Source organism: Chlamydotis macqueenii, chromosome 19, assembly GCF_036417535.1.
Source record: "Chlamydotis macqueenii isolate bChlMac1 chromosome 19, bChlMac1.mat, whole genome shotgun sequence".
Taxonomy (NCBI): Eukaryota; Metazoa; Chordata; class Aves; order Otidiformes; family Otididae; genus Chlamydotis; species Chlamydotis macqueenii.
Genome location: NC_141574.1, coordinates 12924416 through 12944536, shown reverse-complemented (window position 1 = coordinate 12944536; position 20121 = coordinate 12924416). Strand labels below are relative to the sequence as shown.

Here is a 20121-nt window from a genome sequence, read left to right as displayed (position 1 = left end):
TGCAGGAGGAGATGGGACGGCGGGGGGAGAGCGGCTGAGGCTGCAGGTACGGTGGGAGAGGGAGGGACGGGGAGAGGAAGGTGCCTGGGGGTGCGTGAGGGTTGTGTGAAGGCTTTGGGGGCAGGCGGGGTGTCCCACGGGTTTTGGGGAGCCCCCAGATCCCAGGCCAGACCTTGGTGACCCTTTGGAAGGCGGTTCAAGGTCATCCCTGTAAACCCCCTCTGAAAAGCAATGCGCTGGATGTGCTGCCTCGCTGCTGCTCGTGGCCATTGCTGGACAAGCTCAGAGGTTTGGGAATTACCAAAAATCTCTTCTCAGCAGCATTTAGAACTTTCTGCACCCAAGATGAGTCTGTCCCATACGACCTGGACTGCCTGTTTTACGATACTGGTCTTCACATCTCCCCGCTCCATCTGCTGATGTCAGCATGGCTATTTTCTTAAATTCCGTTATTTCTGCTGAAATATTCTGAAAGGCTTGGGCTGAGCTGAGCTGCCCTTGTCCCAGATCTGTTCGGTCTGGCCTCTGGCTCCTGGGACCACTGGCACTTTCCCCTCCAAAGCCCAGTCCTACGAAATGGCTGGCTTGAACCACACTTTCTGGGTTTTCCGTCGGTTGTGGGGCTGATCGGTGCCCTGTACGTGGATGTGTGTATTTTACTGCATGTAAGTGCTGGAAATCGCGAATCCTGGATGGAAGGAGCTCTGTCTTTGCATCAGATCTCTCTTGTGATCAGTGTTCAGTGTAATGCGGGCCGTGAGGTAGACATGTTGGCAAAACAGGATAATTATGGGATAATCTGGTGTGATACCAGCTTATTTTCATTGCTCTGGACTACGTGGGAGTACTCGGTCACGTACTCCGCGGGTCCTAACGTGCATCCCCCGCACCCTGCAGCAGCGGCGAAGGATGCTGCCTGGCTTTGATGCCGCCTGAAACGGGGGAAGTTAAGGACAAATACAAAATATTTCTGTCCCTTACCTCGTTGTGCTGGCATGCGTGTTGTGATTAGGATTTTGCGCTGTATTTTCCACCTGAGGTTTTTTAAAAGCATTTTACAAAGTGGTAATCTGTTTGAAAGCTGATTTATCAATTCCAGTTTTCCCTCTTGTCCTATGTTCTCCCAAAATGCGTCTACCGCTCCCCTGGTCTAAAATAACGCGTGGTCTGCTTGAGTAGCTGTACAAAACCAGACTTTATCTCTATGGCAGCAGCTTTCTTGAGAAAACTTAAACTGGCATAAAATCTGGTGGGAAACGGGGCGTGCAGAGCTCTGGAAAGGAGCTGTTCTGGAGGCTCAATGCCCGTCATTGCAGTGGTTCCGACCACAGGAGCTTCCTGAGCTTCCTGAGACTTTTTAATTTCTAAATTGATGAGACTTTTGCAGCAATCGGTGCCGCATAGACGAACACGAAACACACGAAAGTGTTGTTTCTTGCCTTAGAAATGTTAGAGACACTGAGTCAAGCTGAACATTGCGTCTGTTCAACAAGCCTGTGTGCTGAATTTCGTATGGCGAGGTTTTATATAAAACTCTCCGCTTGATATTTCATGCCGGTGACTCATCCAATCAGTCTGAATTAGTGATTAGTCTTAATTTATTGCAAACTAGTGCAGACCACAAAACGTTCTGGAGGGGCAAATAGGTTGACTGTATGACCGAAACCTGCTATTTCGGTCTTTATCTTGCAGTGTCAACTTGGGGGGTGGGCTTGATGTCCCCAAAGGGCCAAAGTGACTTCATCTGAAATGACCGTACAGAAACCCAGCCATTTTGGCTGATGCCGCATCAACACATTCCTCACTCCCCTGGTTTTTTGGCAAAAAGTTTAAGTATGTTTTAAGTGCTCTTAAAGGGGTTTTAAGTGAGCTTTTTTTCCTCTCCTGCTGCTGTTGGAAAGCTCTTCCAGACTTCCCGTCCATTAGGAATTTTATTTCTAACCTGTGCGTGTCCACCCGCTCCTTTCAAAAGCCAGTGTTGTCTGATTTAAATTTAAACAGCTTTTCCCACCTGGCTGTTTCTCCCTCGGTCAGATTGACAGTGAATGTCCACGTACTCTCATTCTCCGCTTTGGTAGATGAAAAAGCGAGAGACCTTTCCGTCTTCCCCGACAAAACCACCTCTCCTTCCCTTGGCTGTTTACAGCGAGCCCTGGTTAGTGGGTTTAATCCTTAATTTAGGACTAGAAACCTGCACCAGCAGCTGGGAATAAAAGACCTGGCAACAGAGACTGGATGGTCTTTTGCAAGTTGGTTAATTCTTCCTATTTAAAAAAAAATAAAGGTTTGTTTCTTTGCTAAAAATATCAGAGGCCATGAAAAAAGCAGCTGCTGTGCGGGAAGGCGTGAGTCCCGCTCGCAGGAGAGGTGCTGCACTGCAGAGATCGCACCTTTCTCCAGCGTCCGAGCTGGAATCGCCCCGCAGTCGTTTATTGGAAGCGGCTGCTCCGAGGGCATCTGGTGGGGCCGCGGTGCTCGGGCGGCACTCGCTGCGGGAGGCACGCGCCATGGCCGCGCCGGCTTCCTCCTGCAAGGAGAAACTTCAGTCGGTGCGAAAAGGGGAAAAAAAAAGTATAAAAGGAGAACAGGGAAGTGTGTAATGAGAACGGGGTATTTCGGCACTCTCTGAATTTTACTCCTGAAGAGCTGAAACTGGGTGGGAGCCTGATTTCTCCCTGTGTTTGAATTCGGCATCTGGAAAGCAAGGTTGAGGGGCAGGTCATGTACTCTGCGGCCTTCTGGCGTGTCTGGTCCTCATCGCGGTGGCTTGATCCTGTTTGTTCCCCTTGCCATCTCCCCAGGGCGGAGAGCAGGGAAAGCACGCTCAGCCTTCCAAATACTTTATTTCTGTCCCGCCAGCCGTGCGTAACTGCCTCCAGCCTTCTGCTTGTCATGAATCTGCTCATCACCGCCTTCCGTCAGCCTCTTACGAGAGCAGGTTTTGTACCAAAAGAGAGGATTTCTGTGGAAATCCCTTGGTGAACGCAAGTAAGAACCTGCAGGCTGGTGTTGTGCTTGTGACTGGGTGGGGGCTCTCACTGGGGGATGCCGTGATGGGGATGGGGCGTGCGGTGCCCGGTTTGCTGCGCCACTGCAGGAACAGAGCTGACTCTAGGAGGGAGATGGTGGCCTGTCCTACAATGGTGCAAACTAGCTCAGTGTTGTCAGGCGCCTTCAGGTTTTTTTGGTTTTGTTTTTTTTTTAAATAAATAAAGAAGGGGAGGTGAACCAAAAACACCTCCACAGACCAGCAACATTACAGCCCTTTGTATAATGAATTTTCGTCACTGGCTTCCCTTAGCTGCTTCTTGCAGATGCTTTAGAGATCATCCGACACTCATGGTTTCCGTGGGGGATGTTAAGCCAAGGAAAAATGATGTGAGAAGCCGCGTGGTTCTGACCAGGCTCCATCCCCAGTGTCCCGGCTGCAGCTGGGGGTGCTGGTCCTGCACCTCCGGGGTGGGCCCCTGGGGGTCTGGGCACGCTGTTAACTTAAAACCACCCATCCCAGCTCCTTCAGAGAGTGCTGCAAGAAACTCTGCGGGGAAAAGCCCCCAAGGGGCCCATAAAGAGCAAAGCCATAGTGGGATGAGTGCCGAGAGTTGCCGTGACCTTGTGAGCCTGGGCGACCTCGAGGGGAGCAGAGATAAGCCCAGTTTGCTCACAAGCGGAGAGGAGGGTCTCCAAGTTGTCGTCCTGCTGGGTGTGGGGTCAATTTGGGCAGCCAGGCCATGTTGGGTGCCACCAAGCACTCCGATGGGACTCCAATTCCAAACCGAACTGCAAACCCTCCACCGGCATCCGCAGCCGCGGGGGTGGGAGGATGCTGCGAGGGGAGACCTTCGGGTTTTGTCCCGTGTGAACAGGGCACTGGGGTGCCTTGCCGTTTGGGCAGGGAAATGTTATTTATTCCACTTTACTCAAGTGGAGGTGGACGGTGCTGAGCAGGGCAGAACCAAGCTGCTGTTTTCTGTCTTCTGTTATTGATATTTGTTCAATTATTTTAAATAATTTAATTTATTTATTCTTTTTTTACGTGTGTGTGTGTGTGTGTGTGTGTGTATTCCCCAGACCATCCACATCAGTACAACGCAGGTTTGAGTCGTAGCAATGGAGATTCAGGTTGGGTGGTAAGAAAGCCTCCTCCCCGGCAAAGCAACCATGCTTTGCAAGTCGAAGCATCTCCATCGCTAGGAGCCAAAGCAGCAGCTTATTAAAAACAAAAATAAATTAAAATTAATCTGTAAGTAAAGAAAATCTGGCCCTGGGGAGTAGTGATGGGCTACACTGTCTGTCCCAGGCCCAGCAGGCTGTTTTCTGTGATATTTATAGGATGTTTTCTGTTTTAAAGGAAGAAATTGAAGCCAAATCATGCCGATTATTGCAAAATGTTAGCTGCTGTTTGCGGAGGAGCCTGTCACAGAAGGGAGGGGAAGAGCTGGTGTCTGAGCCAGCTCAATGCAGGAAAAAGTGTGGGGAATTTAAGTAATTCTGTGCTGCAGGGAAATAACTGGAGCAGCTCGTACAGAGGTCTTGGCGCCTCTGAATATTTCAAAGTGCCTCCTTCTCAGCCCTCTCTGCTGAATATTAAAAACAACAGTGTCTGATGATGATGGCAACGTGGGTTATGGGACTGGGAATGAGAAAATTCAAGTGGGTTTTTCCTCTTTGTGCTGGTGTCCTGAGGGAAATCACGTCAGCCTCATCTTCCCTGCGGTGAAACGGGGTTCGGCTCTGGGGTGGACGCCAGAGTGAGCTGGGCCGTCCCGAGCTGAACGTCTGTGTGCGGCCCCTCGGCCCGGAGCAGCTCGGAGAAGGGGCATTGCCTCCGCCACCCCACGGTAACGTAACCCTAATGTCTCTGCCACACCTTCAGCAAACGCCGGGCTCTTTGGGGATGTGAAGGAGGAGAGCACGTGGCTCTTTGGGGGGTGAAAGCTGTCCGAGCCATGGCCCCGCGTGCCCCCGGTGCTCAGGGGTTCCCCTCGCCGCTGTGTTTCAGGCTGGATGCAGCCGGGCCATGGCACAGCTGGAGCTGCTGTGGGCGGCCGCCGCGCTGATGCTGCTCGGGGCTGTCATCAGCCTCTGCGTCAAGTGCCAGCTCTCCGGTAAGGTCCTGCCCGCGTGCTTTGGGGTCCTGCCCACGGCCCAGGGATGGGCTGGAGGGTGTCATGCTGGGCAGACCCCATCCTCTTGGGATGTCCCCTGCGGGTGGGTTTGGTTCTGCTCGGCCACATGCCGGCTCAGGGAGCTTCGCCCTCGTGGGGACATTGCCAGCGGCTTGAGCTGGGGAAGGACCCCCCTGACCCTGGAGCACCTCTTCCCAGGGGTGGGTGCGATGCCGTGGGTGCAGACCCGTCTCTGTGGTCACTGTGGTGGGTGGCTCTGGGACCCCCCACCTGGCAGGACCATCTCGGGATGCAGGAACCCTGCAGAGGCGGGAGGAGCTGGGGGATCCATTCCTAAATACATCAAGCACACAGAGTGGGGTGAGCACCCACACCGGTGGGGTTTGAGCCCACCTCTGAGCACTGGGTGGGTTACCCTTGGGGAGAGAGGCTGGGGTTTGGGGACAGGAATGGCTGGCTTGCTTGCTTTGCAGTGTCTGAGACAAACACTACAAATTAAACGTGGTTTTAAAAAAATTAATCCAAATCCTGCCGCAACTGCTGCTTGCTGCCTCCGCTGTCCTCTCACGCTCCCAGCTGAAGAAGTTTTGTGAAAGTGTTTCATTGGTACTTCTGATCTTTAACTCCCAAATCACCCTTTTCTAAGAGCTTTTCCTCTTTCCTTGTCTTCCAGCTATCAAGCGAGCGAGGCAGCCAAGCGAGCGGGGGAGCCCGTAAGTTGCCTTTCACGATTGCGCTTCTCCCCGAAACAGCTCACCCGGGGGCGAGACCCGCTCCGTGCCTTGCAGCTGAGATCCAGATTTGTGTAAAATAAAATAATCCCAGAATGGGGCCTGTGGGGCAGCATGTCCCAGCCCGGGGTGCTGCCAAAGGGGTAATGCCTTTATAAAGAATAATCCAAAATTAAACTGAAGCTCTGTCTGTGAATCCCTGACTAGTTGGGAAGAGGTCTGGAAGAATAGGAAAGGAAAGTCTTTATCCTGGCCCGTCGGGCACCAAGATGAGGTAGAGAGGTTGGTGGCTTCATAAAGAAGACGTTGCCCTTGGCCGGGGCTGGTGGGACCCCCTGCCAGAGCAACCACCGACCTGCGGCATAAGCAGTGAAGGAAATGCATCGAACGCACACACACGCCCTCTTATTTCCTTCAGCAACAGACAAACCACAGCTAAATGATAGAAAGAAGAAAGAAAGAAAAATAAAAAGCTGGCTTGTAACCTCCGATATAGGAATACACGTGATGCAAAGGGGCTCTGGAGGCCTCCGCGGGGTTGGAGTGTTTGCGTTGGCCCCGCTTGCCCAGGACTGGGGAAAGGCTTTGGTCGGAGACTGATGGAAAAGCCAGCGCAGGCTCCGTCCTCTGTGGGCTCGTACTGAGTTGTCCGGACTTCTTGAAATTCCTACCTGGACTAGGTGGTCTGACCTCAGACGTGTGCTGCTGTGTGCTCTTCTTGGAGGTCTGGTTTGGGCCTGTTTGGGCTTTTTGCACGGCAAGTGGCTTAGCTCTGTATATTTGCAGACTTTGCAATGAGGTCCTTTGCCTGACGCCTCATCTCCCTGCCAGCCCTGTGCTGTGAATGCCGGCTTGGGACGGGGGGGCTGACCCCAATGAGTGGAGGTGGGGGGCAGGGAGAGGGACACTTCGGGGTCCCAAAATTCGAGTTAATAAGTGCTGTATGCATCTGGAGTTGGAGAGCTGTTAGATCCTCTTGTGCTCTGAAGAGCAGCTCTCCTGCTAACTGCAAGGTAAAGAGGTTATTGGGCACGGATGTTGTTCTTATCATGGATCACGTATGTTATTTTTTTCAGGGGGATGTTGGGAGGGGCAGGGACAGCAGCCGAGGTGAAGCAGTGGAGTTTGAAGCCATTTCATGGGTGAACAACCTGGTTTTTCTGGGTGAAAATGCTCTTCTGGCCTTATCTGCTGCATAAAGTGCCAGAATAGGAGTTACCCTAAATGAAGTCTTCCTCAGCCCTGGCTCCTTCCCTTAGCTGGCACTGGCTGCTCTGCTGATGCCCCGTAAGCCCCTCTTGACTTTAAGGGGACAAAGAAGAGCCTGAGAAGCTGCTCCCAGCTTCCGTGGGTCCCTCATGACATGCAGAGCAGTGCCCCTCGGCATTTCACCAAGCCCAGTGCGGGGACTGTGCTCTCCTCCCTCTGCTCACCAAACAGGGAGGCCTCTTGGCTCTGTTTTCCTTGTCATGGACCCCGAAATTCAGCTGAGGTTGTACCTCTCTTCTTTCCAGGCTCGAAAGCCAGCAGAGGTTTGAGGTGATTCGATCCCATTCCAGTGAGTACAAATGTTGCACGGAATCTTGCGTTGTGGGATGGGGGTCACATGTGCACGGAACGAGGGGAAAGTAAAAATAAAAGGGTCACCTCGAAGCCAGGCGGTGAAATCTTAGACTGAGATTGTCAAAGCCACCTTAGATGCTTCTAGCAATGCGAATTCTGAGCTCTAGGGAAAATCCCTTGGCGTTGAAAATAAATCACCAAAGCAATGCCATTGAAATGCAACTACGTGGGCTCTTCAAACCGCTCTGTTCGTCCTGAGAAAACGACAGTGTGGGTGAACCCAAATCGATGGGAGTGACTCACTTATCATCACCCTCTTACTGCTTCCTGCGGCACGTTGGGTTATGGGCTGACCTTTTGATTCTTATCCTGACACGAGGTGCTGACGAGCTCTGCGCTAAATGTCACCGGGCTCTGCGGGGTGGCTCCTTTCCCCGGGACCTTGCTGGCCCTGAGCCCCACAAACCCCCTACGAGCCTTTGCTTCAGCCCAGCCCTACCAGAGCTTATGACCCACGGGTGCTGAGCACGGGAAAGGCCCCCGCATCACGCAGGTTTCGGGGAGAATGGGCAATAAGGCGGTGGTTGGGATTGTAGCTTCCTCCCATGCAGTTTTACTGGCACTGCGGGCTGCACAGCCGCCAGCTTTTGCTGTATTTGTTTCCCATTCTGGCCACTGTCTACTTCCAAGGAAGGATTTGGAAGATGTTTCAGGATGCTTTAGTAAAGTGTTTGTCAGTACTGGGGAGTCCTCTCTGGGAATGCTCTGTGCTCACTGAAATACCTGCGGCTGCCGTAATCATTAACATCTCGTTTTCTTCTTGGTGCTAGCTACAACCCGAAGGCTGGAACAAAATCAGGAACGTGAAAAATTTTCAATAGCAAGGTAGGTTAAAAAAAACCCCAAAACCTAGCTGTAGAGTCAAAGTTGGATGACGCTCGCCCAAAATAGGTGCGTATCCAGGATCTGGGATTGGTTTCTGGACCTGTGGTCCAGATGTGGCTTGGGTTATACTTAATTTATTGATGGTCAGTAACGGGTTTAGGCTTTTTCTGGATTTTCTTCAGCCTGACTGCATTCTACTGGCAACCATTTAAATGTAACCCAAGGAAATGAGCTGTGGCTGTCCATAATGGGTACACCATGGAAAAGAAATGGCCATTCTTTGCTAATAAGCAGTGTGACACCAGAAATCCCCTTCTCCTGATCACCAAAACCCCCAAGAACTACATGGCTGCAGTATTCAGGTGTGGTTCTTCCCACCTTGAGATCTGACCCCAAACTCTTCATCTCCCCTTGCTCGACGTGCATCCTCTTCCAGCCCCACAGGGAGGTTTTGTGGCTGGTCCTTCTGGCCGAGTCGTGGCTGTGGTTTGTGACCCCTGCTACAGTTTGCTCAGGCCTGGGATTTTAGCTCCTTTTTCTCTCTTTCAGGAAAACCACCAAGGAGCTCGGTGCCTCCTACCATGCTGGATACGGTAAGCGTCTCCCTGGGACGGGCGCTGGTTCAATGCTCCCTCCGTCCACACGGCCACGGGGCAAGCACCTACCACAAAATTCATAAATTGGGACGTTGCGAATCTCTGCTCCTTTCTGTAGGTGCCTGCTGGGAGCTCCCACCAGTTTTGGGAGGTCAGAGCCTCCAAGAGGCTTGTTGCTCACTGCTGGGACCCTGGGCAGGGCATGCAGGGGTTTATCCTGGAAACCAGCTGGGCGATGATAAAATTCACTCCTGTTTATTAGCACAGACCCACATGAGTGGCTGGTCTGGATCTGAGTTTAAAATGCAGTGCACGTCCTGCTACAGCTGACAGATTATTTGAAATATCGCCCCGTCCATCCCACCACCCTGGGATGTCCCCCGGCCCCGAGCAGAGAGCTGAGCGGGGCAGAGCTGCTGATGCCGAGAGGCTCGGTGGCTCCATCACCCAACGGCTGCCATCGCTCAGCCCGCGCCCGAGCGTAACCTGCCCCTCTGCTCTTCCCCAGGGAGCAGGACCGAGCCCAGGTACCAGAACTTCCTGACAGGTAAAGGCTGCAGCCGCGCGCCCGGGGGTGCGGGGAAAGAAGGATGCCGAGGTGATGGGAGGCAGCGGGGAGCACGCAGGCAGCCGACACGGCAGCTGGCGGAGCTCCGGCTTGGTTAATTTAGTGATTGCTTTGTAAGACGTGCGCTGATCTGATTAACGGTCAGAGTGGAGGGGGCCAGATGCTTGCAAGCCCCTCGCTCTTTCCCGGGGCAGCGTGAGCTGGCGCTTGCCCCAAGAGGGCTGGTGGTGGTGGGGCTGTGCTCCCCTTCCCCAAACGCGGGAGGATGTTCCCCATCTCCCTGACAGCTGGCACAGTCTGTCCATGAGAAGCGGTGAGCCTTGGTTTTCTCAGGGCCTGGGGGGAGATCCAGCTGCCTCCCCTTGCTTCAGCCTCCCCGCTCTGCTCCTGTGCGGGCTCCGGGCCCATGCCAGGGCTTTCTGGCTGCTGGGGACATCTGCTACAGCCGTGCTGTGGGCCGGCAGTTTGGGTTTCTGGTGCGCTGACGGCAAACCCTTTGTGCTTGCAGAGGACTGCCTGCAAGGGGACGCTACCTACGTGTGAGTAGCTGGTGCTAGCGCGATCGAGCAGAGCTGTACTGGTCCCAGCACGGCCCTGGCTCTCTTGTAGCTCCGACCAGGAGCTAATGGTGGGTGCTGTTCTCACAGGGAGCCCGTATCTCTAGATTATTACAACTGCGCCCAGTTCTCCACACCACCCAACGGTAAGGTCTCCATGTGAGCGAGGTGGGCTTCTTCTCCGGCTGTCCTGTGGCTCCAGGGAGCCCATGAGACTTTTCTTACCTAGATCTGGGCGTTATTGCCCTATGCACATGTTGAAGCAAGCACGGGTCCAGGAGATATGTTCATTAAGGGGGGTAGCGGAGCCGTGGCGCTCGAGGGATGCCCAGGACCAGTCAGCCCATCCGTTGGCTGGACAGCCCAAAAGCCCATGGCTCCAGTCTGTTCTCACTCCGTTTCATCTCCGGGCAGCAGCAAATTATCCGTCACTGCAGGAGCGCTCCAGGTAGCGAGGCCATTTTCCTGTCTGTAGCCCAGTCTGGTTTGGGGGAGCGGGGGTGCAGCCCCTCAGGGTCCTGCCCAGACGCGTGGGAAAGGGCATGGCCCCCTCCAGAAGCCCTCTGCCAGAGGGACACCTTCAGATATTTTCTGTGCTTGGTTTATAGGCTGGTGAATGAAGGGGGATGAAATACACCACTCCATCCAAGCGCATCTGTTCAAGGGAAATAGCGCGTCTGTGAAACATTTTCGCCTCCCTGGGTACTTGGCGTTTCTCTGCGCTGACTCAGACATCCATCTATTTTTGTCTAAAATGGATTTCAAAACATACATCCCATTTTTTATGTAAAGAGCTTAGGGGGAGGGGGGAAAAAAAACAGAAAAATATCTTGTTTATTGAAAAAATTACATTTTTAAAAAAGGAATGAAAAAAAGGAAAAGAGAAACCTGAACATAGTACCATGAATGTTTTTGTATCCCTTCTTAGTTTTAATGCTTTTTCAGTGGGCAGCAGCGGTCCTCGCGCTGTCTGCAAACTTCTCCAGCTCAGGTGCTGCAACCACGCCAACTGTGGGTGTCCGTGGCGTTTTTGGCATCAGTGGATGCAGGCTTTGAGGTTAGCGATGTAGGCACTCAGGTGGTTCAGCTGCTCACAGTCCCATCCAGAGAGAAGTCACCAGCAACAGAACAAAGAGCTTGGGGTCATTTTCTTTTTTTTTTTTTTTTTTTTTTTTTTTAATTCTTTTAAGCAGATTTTGGTTGTAGGTGCTAACAGATTTGTGTACTGGGCTCAGACAGGTGTTGTGCTTGGAGTGGGGCTCAGTTCCTTCCTAGAAACCGAGAATAATCCCAAGAAGACACCCCAGTCACAAGCGTAATGCTCACTGGGAAGGAATACTGCTTCCCAACTACGACCCTGGGCTCGGTGCCTGCAGCTTCACCCCTCGTGGGCGCCAGCCCTCCTTCCCTTTGCCTTGGGGGCTGCGGTAGGGCTGGTAGCTATGATTATTGGCTTTTATTCCTGTCCATAACAAAAATCAGGGTGCCTCAAGACTGGCTTTGGCCACTCACCTTCGGGTGGCTCGGAGACAGTGCCGTGGCGGAGAAGCTCGGCCAGTGCTCTGCGGGGTCGGCGGTGACAGTGTTCCCGTGGGGCAACGGTCACCTGGTTCGACTGCGCTGGGGATGCCTGGGCCCTGGGTCAGCCCCCAGGCTGTCATTAGGAATAACCATTTTTTAGCTAAAGTGCATTTTGTTATGGGAAACAGCCCTCTCCTGCAGGTGCTGAGGGATCTTCCCAGGTCACCTATGCTTCCTTAAGCCCTTTGATGTCCTTTTTCTCCTCTCTGCCAGAGAAAGAGGAGGATTCCCACTCCTATCAAAATGTCATCATTGGAGTGTCTCACGGCTCCGACCCAGGTAGGTGTGTTGCTGTCGTGGTCTGTGTGTGTTGGACAAAGGTATCTGGAGGTGCGGAGAGGGATGGCAGCCTGCTCAGCCGAGGGAAACTCCCCTCATCCACAGGCTCAGCTCTTCCGATCAGCTCCGTGCTGGCAGGAAAACGCGTGTGGTGATAGCTCACTGGCCGAGAGTTCGCCTCCGAGCTGAGCCCTTTGATCACGAGATCTCTGTGGCAATTCAGGAGCCGCATTCCTTCTCTAGGTCATCCAGTGTTGTTGCAGCCAAGACTGACCGTGGTTTTAGCCCCCAGCTCAGGTTTCCCACCGCGCCCAGCCCCAGAAGGCTGCAGCCAGCGAGCTGCTGGAGGATGGCGCTGGACCGCAGCATCTGCTTGAGGTCTTCCAGCTCCTGTCCCGGGATGTTGCAATCGAAACAGGAAGTCAAGTTGGTTTCCTTCAGCGACTTAACACAATGCTTTCTGTGCTGCTAAAGCCTGCCCCGTTCCTGCCTGGCTTTCTACAGAGCCATCAGAGGAGGCAGGAGCAGCGGTGACCGGTCTGATCCCCAACCACGTTCACAGATTTCCAGGCACGTGGTCAGGGCTGGAAAAGCGATGAGGCAGCATCAGCAGACTGGCGGCAGGGTGGCAGCCAGCTGGCTGGAAACTCAGCCATGTGCACGGGGCAGTCGAGGTGCGGTGGCAGGAGGGGGGTTTCACAAAGGTCCATTTTTAGTCCACTTGCTGTTCAGCATCATCCTCTCCCAACTCTTCTTGGCCACAGATGATGCTGTAGACTATGAGAACAGCGCGGTGATACACGTATGGAAACGGCAGCAAGTGGAAGGTATGTTCTCACCAATTGTTTCCTATTTAGAGATGGGGCTTGTGGCCGTGGTGCCTGTCATGCTAGACCAGTATCAGCCATGCTTAACGCAATGCAGCCATCGCCCCTGTCCTCAGTTATTTTTTCCCCAGTCGTCCATGATAAACATCTAAGGCAATGTGCAAATTGCTACACGCACGTGTAATTCCGTGCTGCTGTGACGGGCTGTGGCGTTTCTTGTACTCAAAAGGCCACCAAGGAGGTGGCTGTGCCTAAACCTTGACCACAAGACATTACAGAAGAATGTCGCTCTTCGTGTCTTGTACCCTCTTACATTTTGAAGTTGCCCTGGTGCAAGCTCAGCCTTGTAATCCCCTCCGACAGAGAAACGCGGAGCACACGCGTCCAGTGTGTCGGCCTGCACCCCTCCCGCGGTCCCCGGGGTGCACATTTCCAAAGCTAACCTTTAAACAGTGGTTTGATCGAACGTGCGGCTTCCTGTGCAGCGCAGAGGGTGGTCTGGCCTGGGAGATAGTGGTGAAGGCACACACAGATCTCTGTGAGCTTTGTCTCTGGTGTGGCAGTTGCCTGAGCAGACCGGCTTTTGTTACCCTGTTTGCGTGCCCTCTAGATTAAAGCTGAGTCCATCTCTCTTGGCTCTGAAAAGCTGTCCGTGCTGGCCGCTCGCAGAGCGTTTGCCAATTTGCTGTGAGTATTTTTGAAGCCCCTTCAAGGAGACCTTGACGCTGTGATCTGCGGCTCCTTAGCCCAAGCGTGTAAAACGTGTCGGCGCTGAAGGCTCATACTGGCAGGACGCAGCGTGTCTATGGCGTGTAGGGGTTTTTAGATCAGGCCGCTCACTGATCAGTGCTCTCCATCCTCGCTCGCAGCTCTGCAGAGAGAAAGCCTGGATGACGAGCCAGACTATGTCAACGCAGACCCTGCGTCAGGCCCTGCGTCAGGCCTTCTGTCAAAGCTAAGGTAAAGAGAGCGCAAACGGCTGATGTATTTATTTAGGGGTGGGAGGATGGTGTTTATGCCAAGGAGAGCTCACCTGGAGCTTTGCACCTTGCTGGGGGGGCCAGCCGGTGCCCAGCAGCCCAGCCATGTGCCACGTCTCTGGTGCCAAGCTGACTGATGCTGACTGTGGAGACAAATTTGTCAAAGTCTCAGCCCCAGCGCCGCCCTCCTCCAACAGGAACTTAAAACCTCCTCAGAGCCATGTTGGGCGGCACTGCTACGTTCGGCGGCCAGAAACCCCAAAACCCCTCCGGTCCGTGCAGCTCGGAGGCTGAGCAGCGTAAGGGATTCCCTGCGCTCAGCTGAGCCCTGCCTGCTCCGCTGCGACCACATATCCTGCCCCGTTAGCAGCAGCAGCCTGATGCTGATGATAATTACTCAAGGCAGTTAAAGTGAAAAAAAAAGAAGAAAATCTGCGGAGAGCTGCAGGAAGGTTGCATGACGCTGAACGGGTGGGTGATATGATGGTGTCAGTAAATGTGTGGTCATGTATGGAAGAAAAGCAGCCCCAGAGAGACCAAAGGCAGCAACAGGTTCTGCGTTACCTGCATGGCTCAAAATGGGCTCCGGAGACCTTGCGGAGCCTCTTCTCAGCAGATTTGAGTGTACGTGCATCGGTGGGAAAGGGAAAGAGGAAAATAAACCACCGCTGTGCTGGTATATAGGTCTGTGGTGTCTCCACATGCTGGTTGGAGCGTGTAGAGCTGGTCACCCTGCTCCAGGCTGGTCTAGAACTCCAGCTGGGAGAGGGACTGGGACCAGTATCGCTCTCCTTGTCGGGTTTTGACTCTCTGAGCACCCGCAGAACCCAGCGGGATCGTCCTTATGCCGCGTGCTGGCAGCTCCAGTTACTGGGTTTTATATTCCCCAACCTGTGCATTGGTGGCGGGCAGACCCCCAAAATCCGATTTTTCTGAAGCTGTGCAAAGTATTTAAGGTTTGTCCCCGCTGTGCAAGGCAGAGTCACCCTATTCTCCACGTTACGGTATTTGTTTTGAATTTCAGCAGCCCATCCCAGACTGTGCTGGAGGGGAAGCTGCACCAAAGGCAGGTTGTGCTTTTTGGTGAAGGATTCGGTGTGTGTCACCCGTGGCGTGCAAGCTGCTTTGCAACAGCACATGCGTGTGGTCTGGCTGGTGGCAAATACAGCTCAGGCTGCCGGATGCCTCTTCCCCTGTCCAGGGATATCCGCTGCTCCCCACAGCCCCACGCCAGCCTCTGCTGGGGTGCAGCTGAACACGGGAGCCCCGGCCCGAGAAACCTGCCGCAGCTGTACCTCGCTGCCAGGTAGAAGCTGAAGCTGAAGCAAACCAAGCTAATATCATAAAAATGGACGGTTTCAGATGGGCTTGCAGAGAAACTTGCTTTTTTACAGAGAAACTTTTCAGCAGGCGTTCATTCTGTTAGCTAAGCATCTGGAGGAAAGGAAGCCAGATTATCCATGAAAAAATGAAAAGTGCTATAATGGTAACTTTTATAAGCAATTCTGCATTTACTCCTTTTCCAGAGAGAAATTTGGAGGAGGAGGGGATTCCATTTCTGTGTTGGTCGCAGCGTGGCCCTGCTTTTTGCTTTGATAGCGGCTCCGTGGCACTGGGCGCACCAGGCTGCTGTTTGCTGTTTGTAATGGGGAGGGTGCCCACAGCCTTCCGAGCTCTGAGAGCAGCAACCAGGGCTGAGAGATGCCCAAAACGTTTAGCAGAGCTGCTGTAATGAGTGCACCTGATTTGGTGCTGAGCAATGATCAAAGCAGCACACGGGCTACCATAAATCCACCCCCCAAAGTGATAAATGATGCTGCGAAGGTAGAAGAGGGGAGGAATCCTGTGAAGCACTGGTGGTACAGATTTTCTGGGAAAACCTCCACACGTAAGCCCTAGCAAAATGCTCTCACGGTGTGTGTAAATAGCTTCTGGCAGCTCTGTAAGTAAATTAAAATGGCCAATGAACTTTTTGCCATTATAATGGTCCCTCTGTTATACCTTTGCTAGCAGATTAACGCTATAAAATCCCTATGTCCAACGAAAGTCAGCAGAAATTCTCCACCAAGGGAGGATGAATTCAGAATCGGGCTCCTGGCATGGCTGTGCCCTCTGCTCTGCGCAGGGACCATCATCTGGGAGCGTGGCTGGGGCTTAGACGTGGACATTTTGTGGTGTACCTCACTGCTTGTCCCTGTAAAGAAAACGTAACAGGCAGCAGAGTAAAGAAGTTGAAAGCAGGGATTAGAAGTTAGTGGACTCACTATTTTTTTTTCCTCTTTTATTTCAAGTAGTCTGTATGAAGTCTGAAGAAGTCCTGTGCCGAGCTTAAGAGCACAACCAGCGAGCGTGCACAGAGGGAGAGGGGAGATTGCGATCCCTTGGTGAAACCTCTTCTCCAGATTGTGCCCAAGATCATGTGGAAGGGGTGCCGCTGAAAGGATTAAGTGCTCTGCTTCAAGTCCCACGGAAGTCCAACTGCAAACCTGCAACTGGAGAAACCACGGGCAAGCCGAGAGCTCGTTATCCCCTCTCATTTCCCTGCACGTCTGCGAGAGGGAGGATGGCCAGCCCGTGCAATGTTTTCTCCTGTCAAGCAGGAATCTTTAACATGCTGAGCAGTAATGCAGCCAGCTGCTTAATTTGTCAGGGTGACTCATGCACGATGGTATTAAGACACAGGGATTACGTTCTAATTTAGTTCCTATCCCCTCTTACAGAAGTGGTTTCCTACAGGAGAGGAACTGGCAAGGCAGTGGTTGCTGTTACAACAGCAGTGGTTCTCTGGAGCTAAATGAGATACCAACCCATTCACAAACGCTAAGGAGGATTAAATCCCTGCTTTATCCACAGCTTGTAATTCACAGTATCTGTCTGTGGCAGTTTTCCTTGGGTTTTGGTAATGATTAGTAGACCCTGCAACAACTGAGAAGGTCGGAGCCACAGCTGCCAGCCTCAGAAACCGCACCAGTCCTTCAGTATCGCCACAGGAACATCAGCCCTGAAACATAACCCGTGTCTCTTGAGCCCCGATGCACAGGTTTGGCACCATTGTAGCACTTATTTATTAAAACTGAAAAGCATCCAAGGAAAATGTGGTGTTTTATTATGGTTTGCTATGATGCAGACGTGGTCTGTGTGGCTGGGTGAGATGGGCTGAGATAGGAGCACCTGAGGTGACATGGGATGGTATGTGGGATCTGATGAGGAGAAAACGTAGCGCCTTAAAGCCTTCTGCCTCAAAATGGGTTCAGAAAACTGTGCTTCAAGGAGGGACGCAGCCCATGCTCACGTCTCCGGGACCGGTAAGAGTGAGCAGACTAGGAGCCTAGGGCAAGCAAGCCCGGGAGAAGGGGATGGCAGGTGCTTCCTCCCGCAAACACGTGACTGTGGGTGGCCACCGTTGGTGTAGCTGAAACAGTGGGTGGTTTGGTGTTTGGCTGATTTACTTTTAGCTCCTACAAATGCATTTTTTCCTGCTTCCGTAGGACTTTTACAACAGAGAAAATCTAGTGCCCTTCACGGATGTACATGTGCAGAGAGCCACATTTGCTTTCTGCTTGCCCCAGCTCCTCCCAGCCCAGCTCCTGCTCACACCCTCTGGTTTCCTGATGTGCAAGTGCTCTGCAAAAAGCTTGCACGCGCTGGGGACACCAGCGTCCCAGTGAGCTGGGAGCAGACAGGGTGACAGCCACAGCCTGTGCTGGCTCTGCACGGGCTCAGACAGGCAAGGAAAGGAGGAGGAGAGGCCTTTGTTAGTCAAACAGTGTGCCTAGCCCTTGCAGGGCCACAAAACTGTCACCCTTGGTTCATCCTTGGTAACTCAGCACCTGGAGGAGTTCCCGCTTTCCATGAAGTGCTGCAGACTGGATTTTTTTTTGCTGGAGGAGAAGGGTGAGCTCCCTTTTCAGTTACACCTACTGGTGATTCATCTCATCACCATTAAATGATTAGGAGATTAGCAGCAGTGAAAGATCCTTGGCACGCTGTAGTAGAGCCAGCTAGAGAGCTTCCAGAAAGTTCTAGCTGGTAGGTGAGTGTGCGGCCAAAACACGAACACACAGGATTTACTGCTCCCCTCGCTAAGTGGGGAGGCAAATTAGACCAATTACATTTTCCTGGTGTAAGGTTCCTCCACTGCCAAAACGTGAGTGTGAAAGCTGTGGAGCCGAAGCACGAGGCAGGATCTTCCCTCCTCTTGCTGGGTGTCTGAGCAAAGCCTCCCCTTGCAGCTCCGGAACAGCCAGCTGTAGAGAGGGCTAAATCCCTTCTCAGCCTTTAAAGCTTCAGAAGAACTTCCCAGCCAGCCATCTCATTATGCTGGAAGATATCCAGGGACTATTACGGGAACTTCCATCAATGTTATTAGTTTTGTTCTGAAACACCGTGTGTTTCTTCTTTGCAAAGAGTGTGTTCACTGACACACTGTCCTTCCAGGACTCGTTTTTAGGTGTGCAAGGATTTTTGATGCTCAGCCAAAATTGCCAGATCCTGTGTCGTCTGAGCTAATGCAAGGAGAAATGACATCTCCTCTGGGCCCATGTATCTCTTTCCTCGCATTAGGTAGGCAGCCAAGTGAGCAATTCACTTCCTGTTTTCAATTTAAGACGCATTAGAAAAGTAGTTTTGGCATGGCTGGTGCAGCTCTCAAATGGAGCTGGGGAGCCGTAGCTAGCTGCTGGAAAGCAGGAGCTCTGCACTCTGGGAGGGTGAGCAACCCTTTGGTAGAACAGGCTCCTTTGGCGGCCTCTGGGATCGGTACTATTCCTCCTCTCAGGAAAAGTACGATTATGTCTCCCCAGTGCTGTAGAGGATTAGCCCAGGAAAGAATCAGCTCCAAGAAAAGCAGCTACTGAATACATTCAAGAAGCAAAGCACTTCAAGCAGGTAGGAACAGAAACTGTCACCCTCCGTGTTCCTCACCCTTCCACTGCACCAACACAGCAAACCAGATGCCGCGCGGGTAGGTACGCCCAGTGGGGTAAGGACCAGCGTTATGAGGCCCCCTAATACAATACGTGCTATTTTATGAAACTTCCACAGTAACCCCTCTTCCTTCCCCGTTCAGCAATGAACATATTTCACTAGAAAGCAAAGACAGAGCAGGCTGGCTGTGATGTACAGCCAAAGAAAAATTAACCTACTCTAAATTAAAATGTGCCTCATTTAAGCTTTCAGGGACAACAGCTGTGATGCTGCATCTGTAGAGGACTCAGCAGCTTAAGCCCCTTAATCCTGAGTTGTTAGTTGTGTATTTAACAGTGTTTGTGCTAGTAGTGACAGTTCACTGGCTGGGAATCAAAAGGTGAGTTTGATTAAAATCTGTCGCAGGAAGAATGTACTTTGAGTATCCGTTATTCTATGAGCTGTGTGCTTTATTCCATTTGGGAGCAAGCTCAAATGTGCTTGCACTTTAGCTGTCGATTGACTTGCTCTCCTGCCCTTTGAATTCAAAAGGCTCATCTTCAGGCCCTGGCAGAGGAGCTGCAGCAAGCTTTGACGGGGCAATTTACGATGCTGCTAGCTCTTGCTGCTGAAACCCATCACCTCTGTGGCTGAGTCAGAGAAACAGCGGTGTAACCAGCCCCTGCTTCAGTGCAGGGGCCAGTCTTCAGACTGCAGCCAGCTTACGATGCCAGTGAAGATCAATTTGGCCCCGAAACAGCTGTGGTGTGGGCAACTGAAAACTTGAGGTGGAAAGTGTCAAGAGAAGGGGCAGGGTGAAGTGCAGGCACCAGTAACCTCTACCATGTTTTGCTTGCTATAACCAGAACACACTTCGTTATATTAAGACGGCTCTGCTTGGAGACACACGTCTCACATCTGATATGGAGGTGGGCAAATTCAATTTATATCTGCTTTCACTCTGCACTTCACACTTTATTGCTCATCCGCACTGGCAAGGTGGTTTCCAAAACTGAACAGACAGGAAAGCATGACGCTGTAGCTTTCGGGATGCTGAAACTGTAGTAAAATGACATTACCTCATCTGGACAAGCAAAACCAGAAAAGGCAACTCAAATGCAGAGCATCCCAGAACTTGGTAAATTTTTGAAAGAAATATCCAAAATAAATAGCTGGCACCATTAAGAAATGCATCTCGTTTCTCCTGTATATGTTTGGTGAAAATATCTTCTTTGCACATAAACAGCACCCAGGAGTGGCACCTGCTCAGCATGCCTCAATTATAACTTAATTAAATGCCTTATTTTGTGCAAAAGCTTTTCCTTCTTCATCTTTGTAAGATGACCACCAGGCTTGAAGTGTAAGCACTGACAATGGGATTCAACTTTTGCTTCTGCTGCCGTTAGGTCTCGGTAGCGTGGAGATAAGAGTTTTGCTGAGTGCCCTAGACAGACCCGATTGCTCTGTCACAGTCCTCTCTTCTGCCTCAGTTACACAGCAGGTAAGTTCTCGCGTTAAAG

At 52.2% G+C, this 20121-nt stretch overlaps 1 protein-coding gene across 2 annotated transcripts; it reads left to right on the top strand.

The window, feature by feature from the left end:
* On the top strand, positions 1-16779 carry LAT2 (linker for activation of T cells family member 2). 2 transcript variants are annotated; one of them, XM_086763068.1, is made up of 13 exons: positions 1-46; positions 5003-5108; positions 5803-5842; positions 7375-7418; positions 8254-8308; positions 8858-8901; positions 9413-9451; positions 9981-10011; positions 10120-10175; positions 11824-11889; positions 12654-12716; positions 13586-13676; positions 15991-16779. In XM_086763068.1, the coding sequence occupies exons 2-13, from the start codon at positions 5021-5023 to the stop codon at positions 16004-16006; spliced, it is 633 nt and encodes a 210-aa protein (XP_086619194.1). In that variant the 5' UTR covers positions 1-46; positions 5003-5020; the 3' UTR covers positions 16007-16779. The 2 variants fall into 2 exon arrangements, with proteins under 2 accessions (XP_086619194.1, XP_086619193.1); XM_086763067.1 differs by having other exon boundaries at positions 15988-16779.
* The last annotated feature ends 3342 nt before the right edge of the window (positions 16780-20121 follow it).

Excerpts from the sequence above, each read along its gene's own strand:
- LAT2 (XM_086763067.1), top strand. The coding sequence starts at position 5,021 with ATGGCACAGCTGGAGCTGCTGTGGGCGGCCGCCGCGCTGATGCTGCTC. Across the intron at positions 9,452-9,980 it reads GTACCAGAACTTCCTGACAG|AGGACTGCCTGCAAGGGGAC; the intron begins GTAAAGGCTGCA and ends TTGTGCTTGCAG. Across the intron at positions 12,717-13,585 it reads GAAACGGCAGCAAGTGGAAG|CTCTGCAGAGAGAAAGCCTG; the intron begins GTATGTTCTCAC and ends CCTCGCTCGCAG.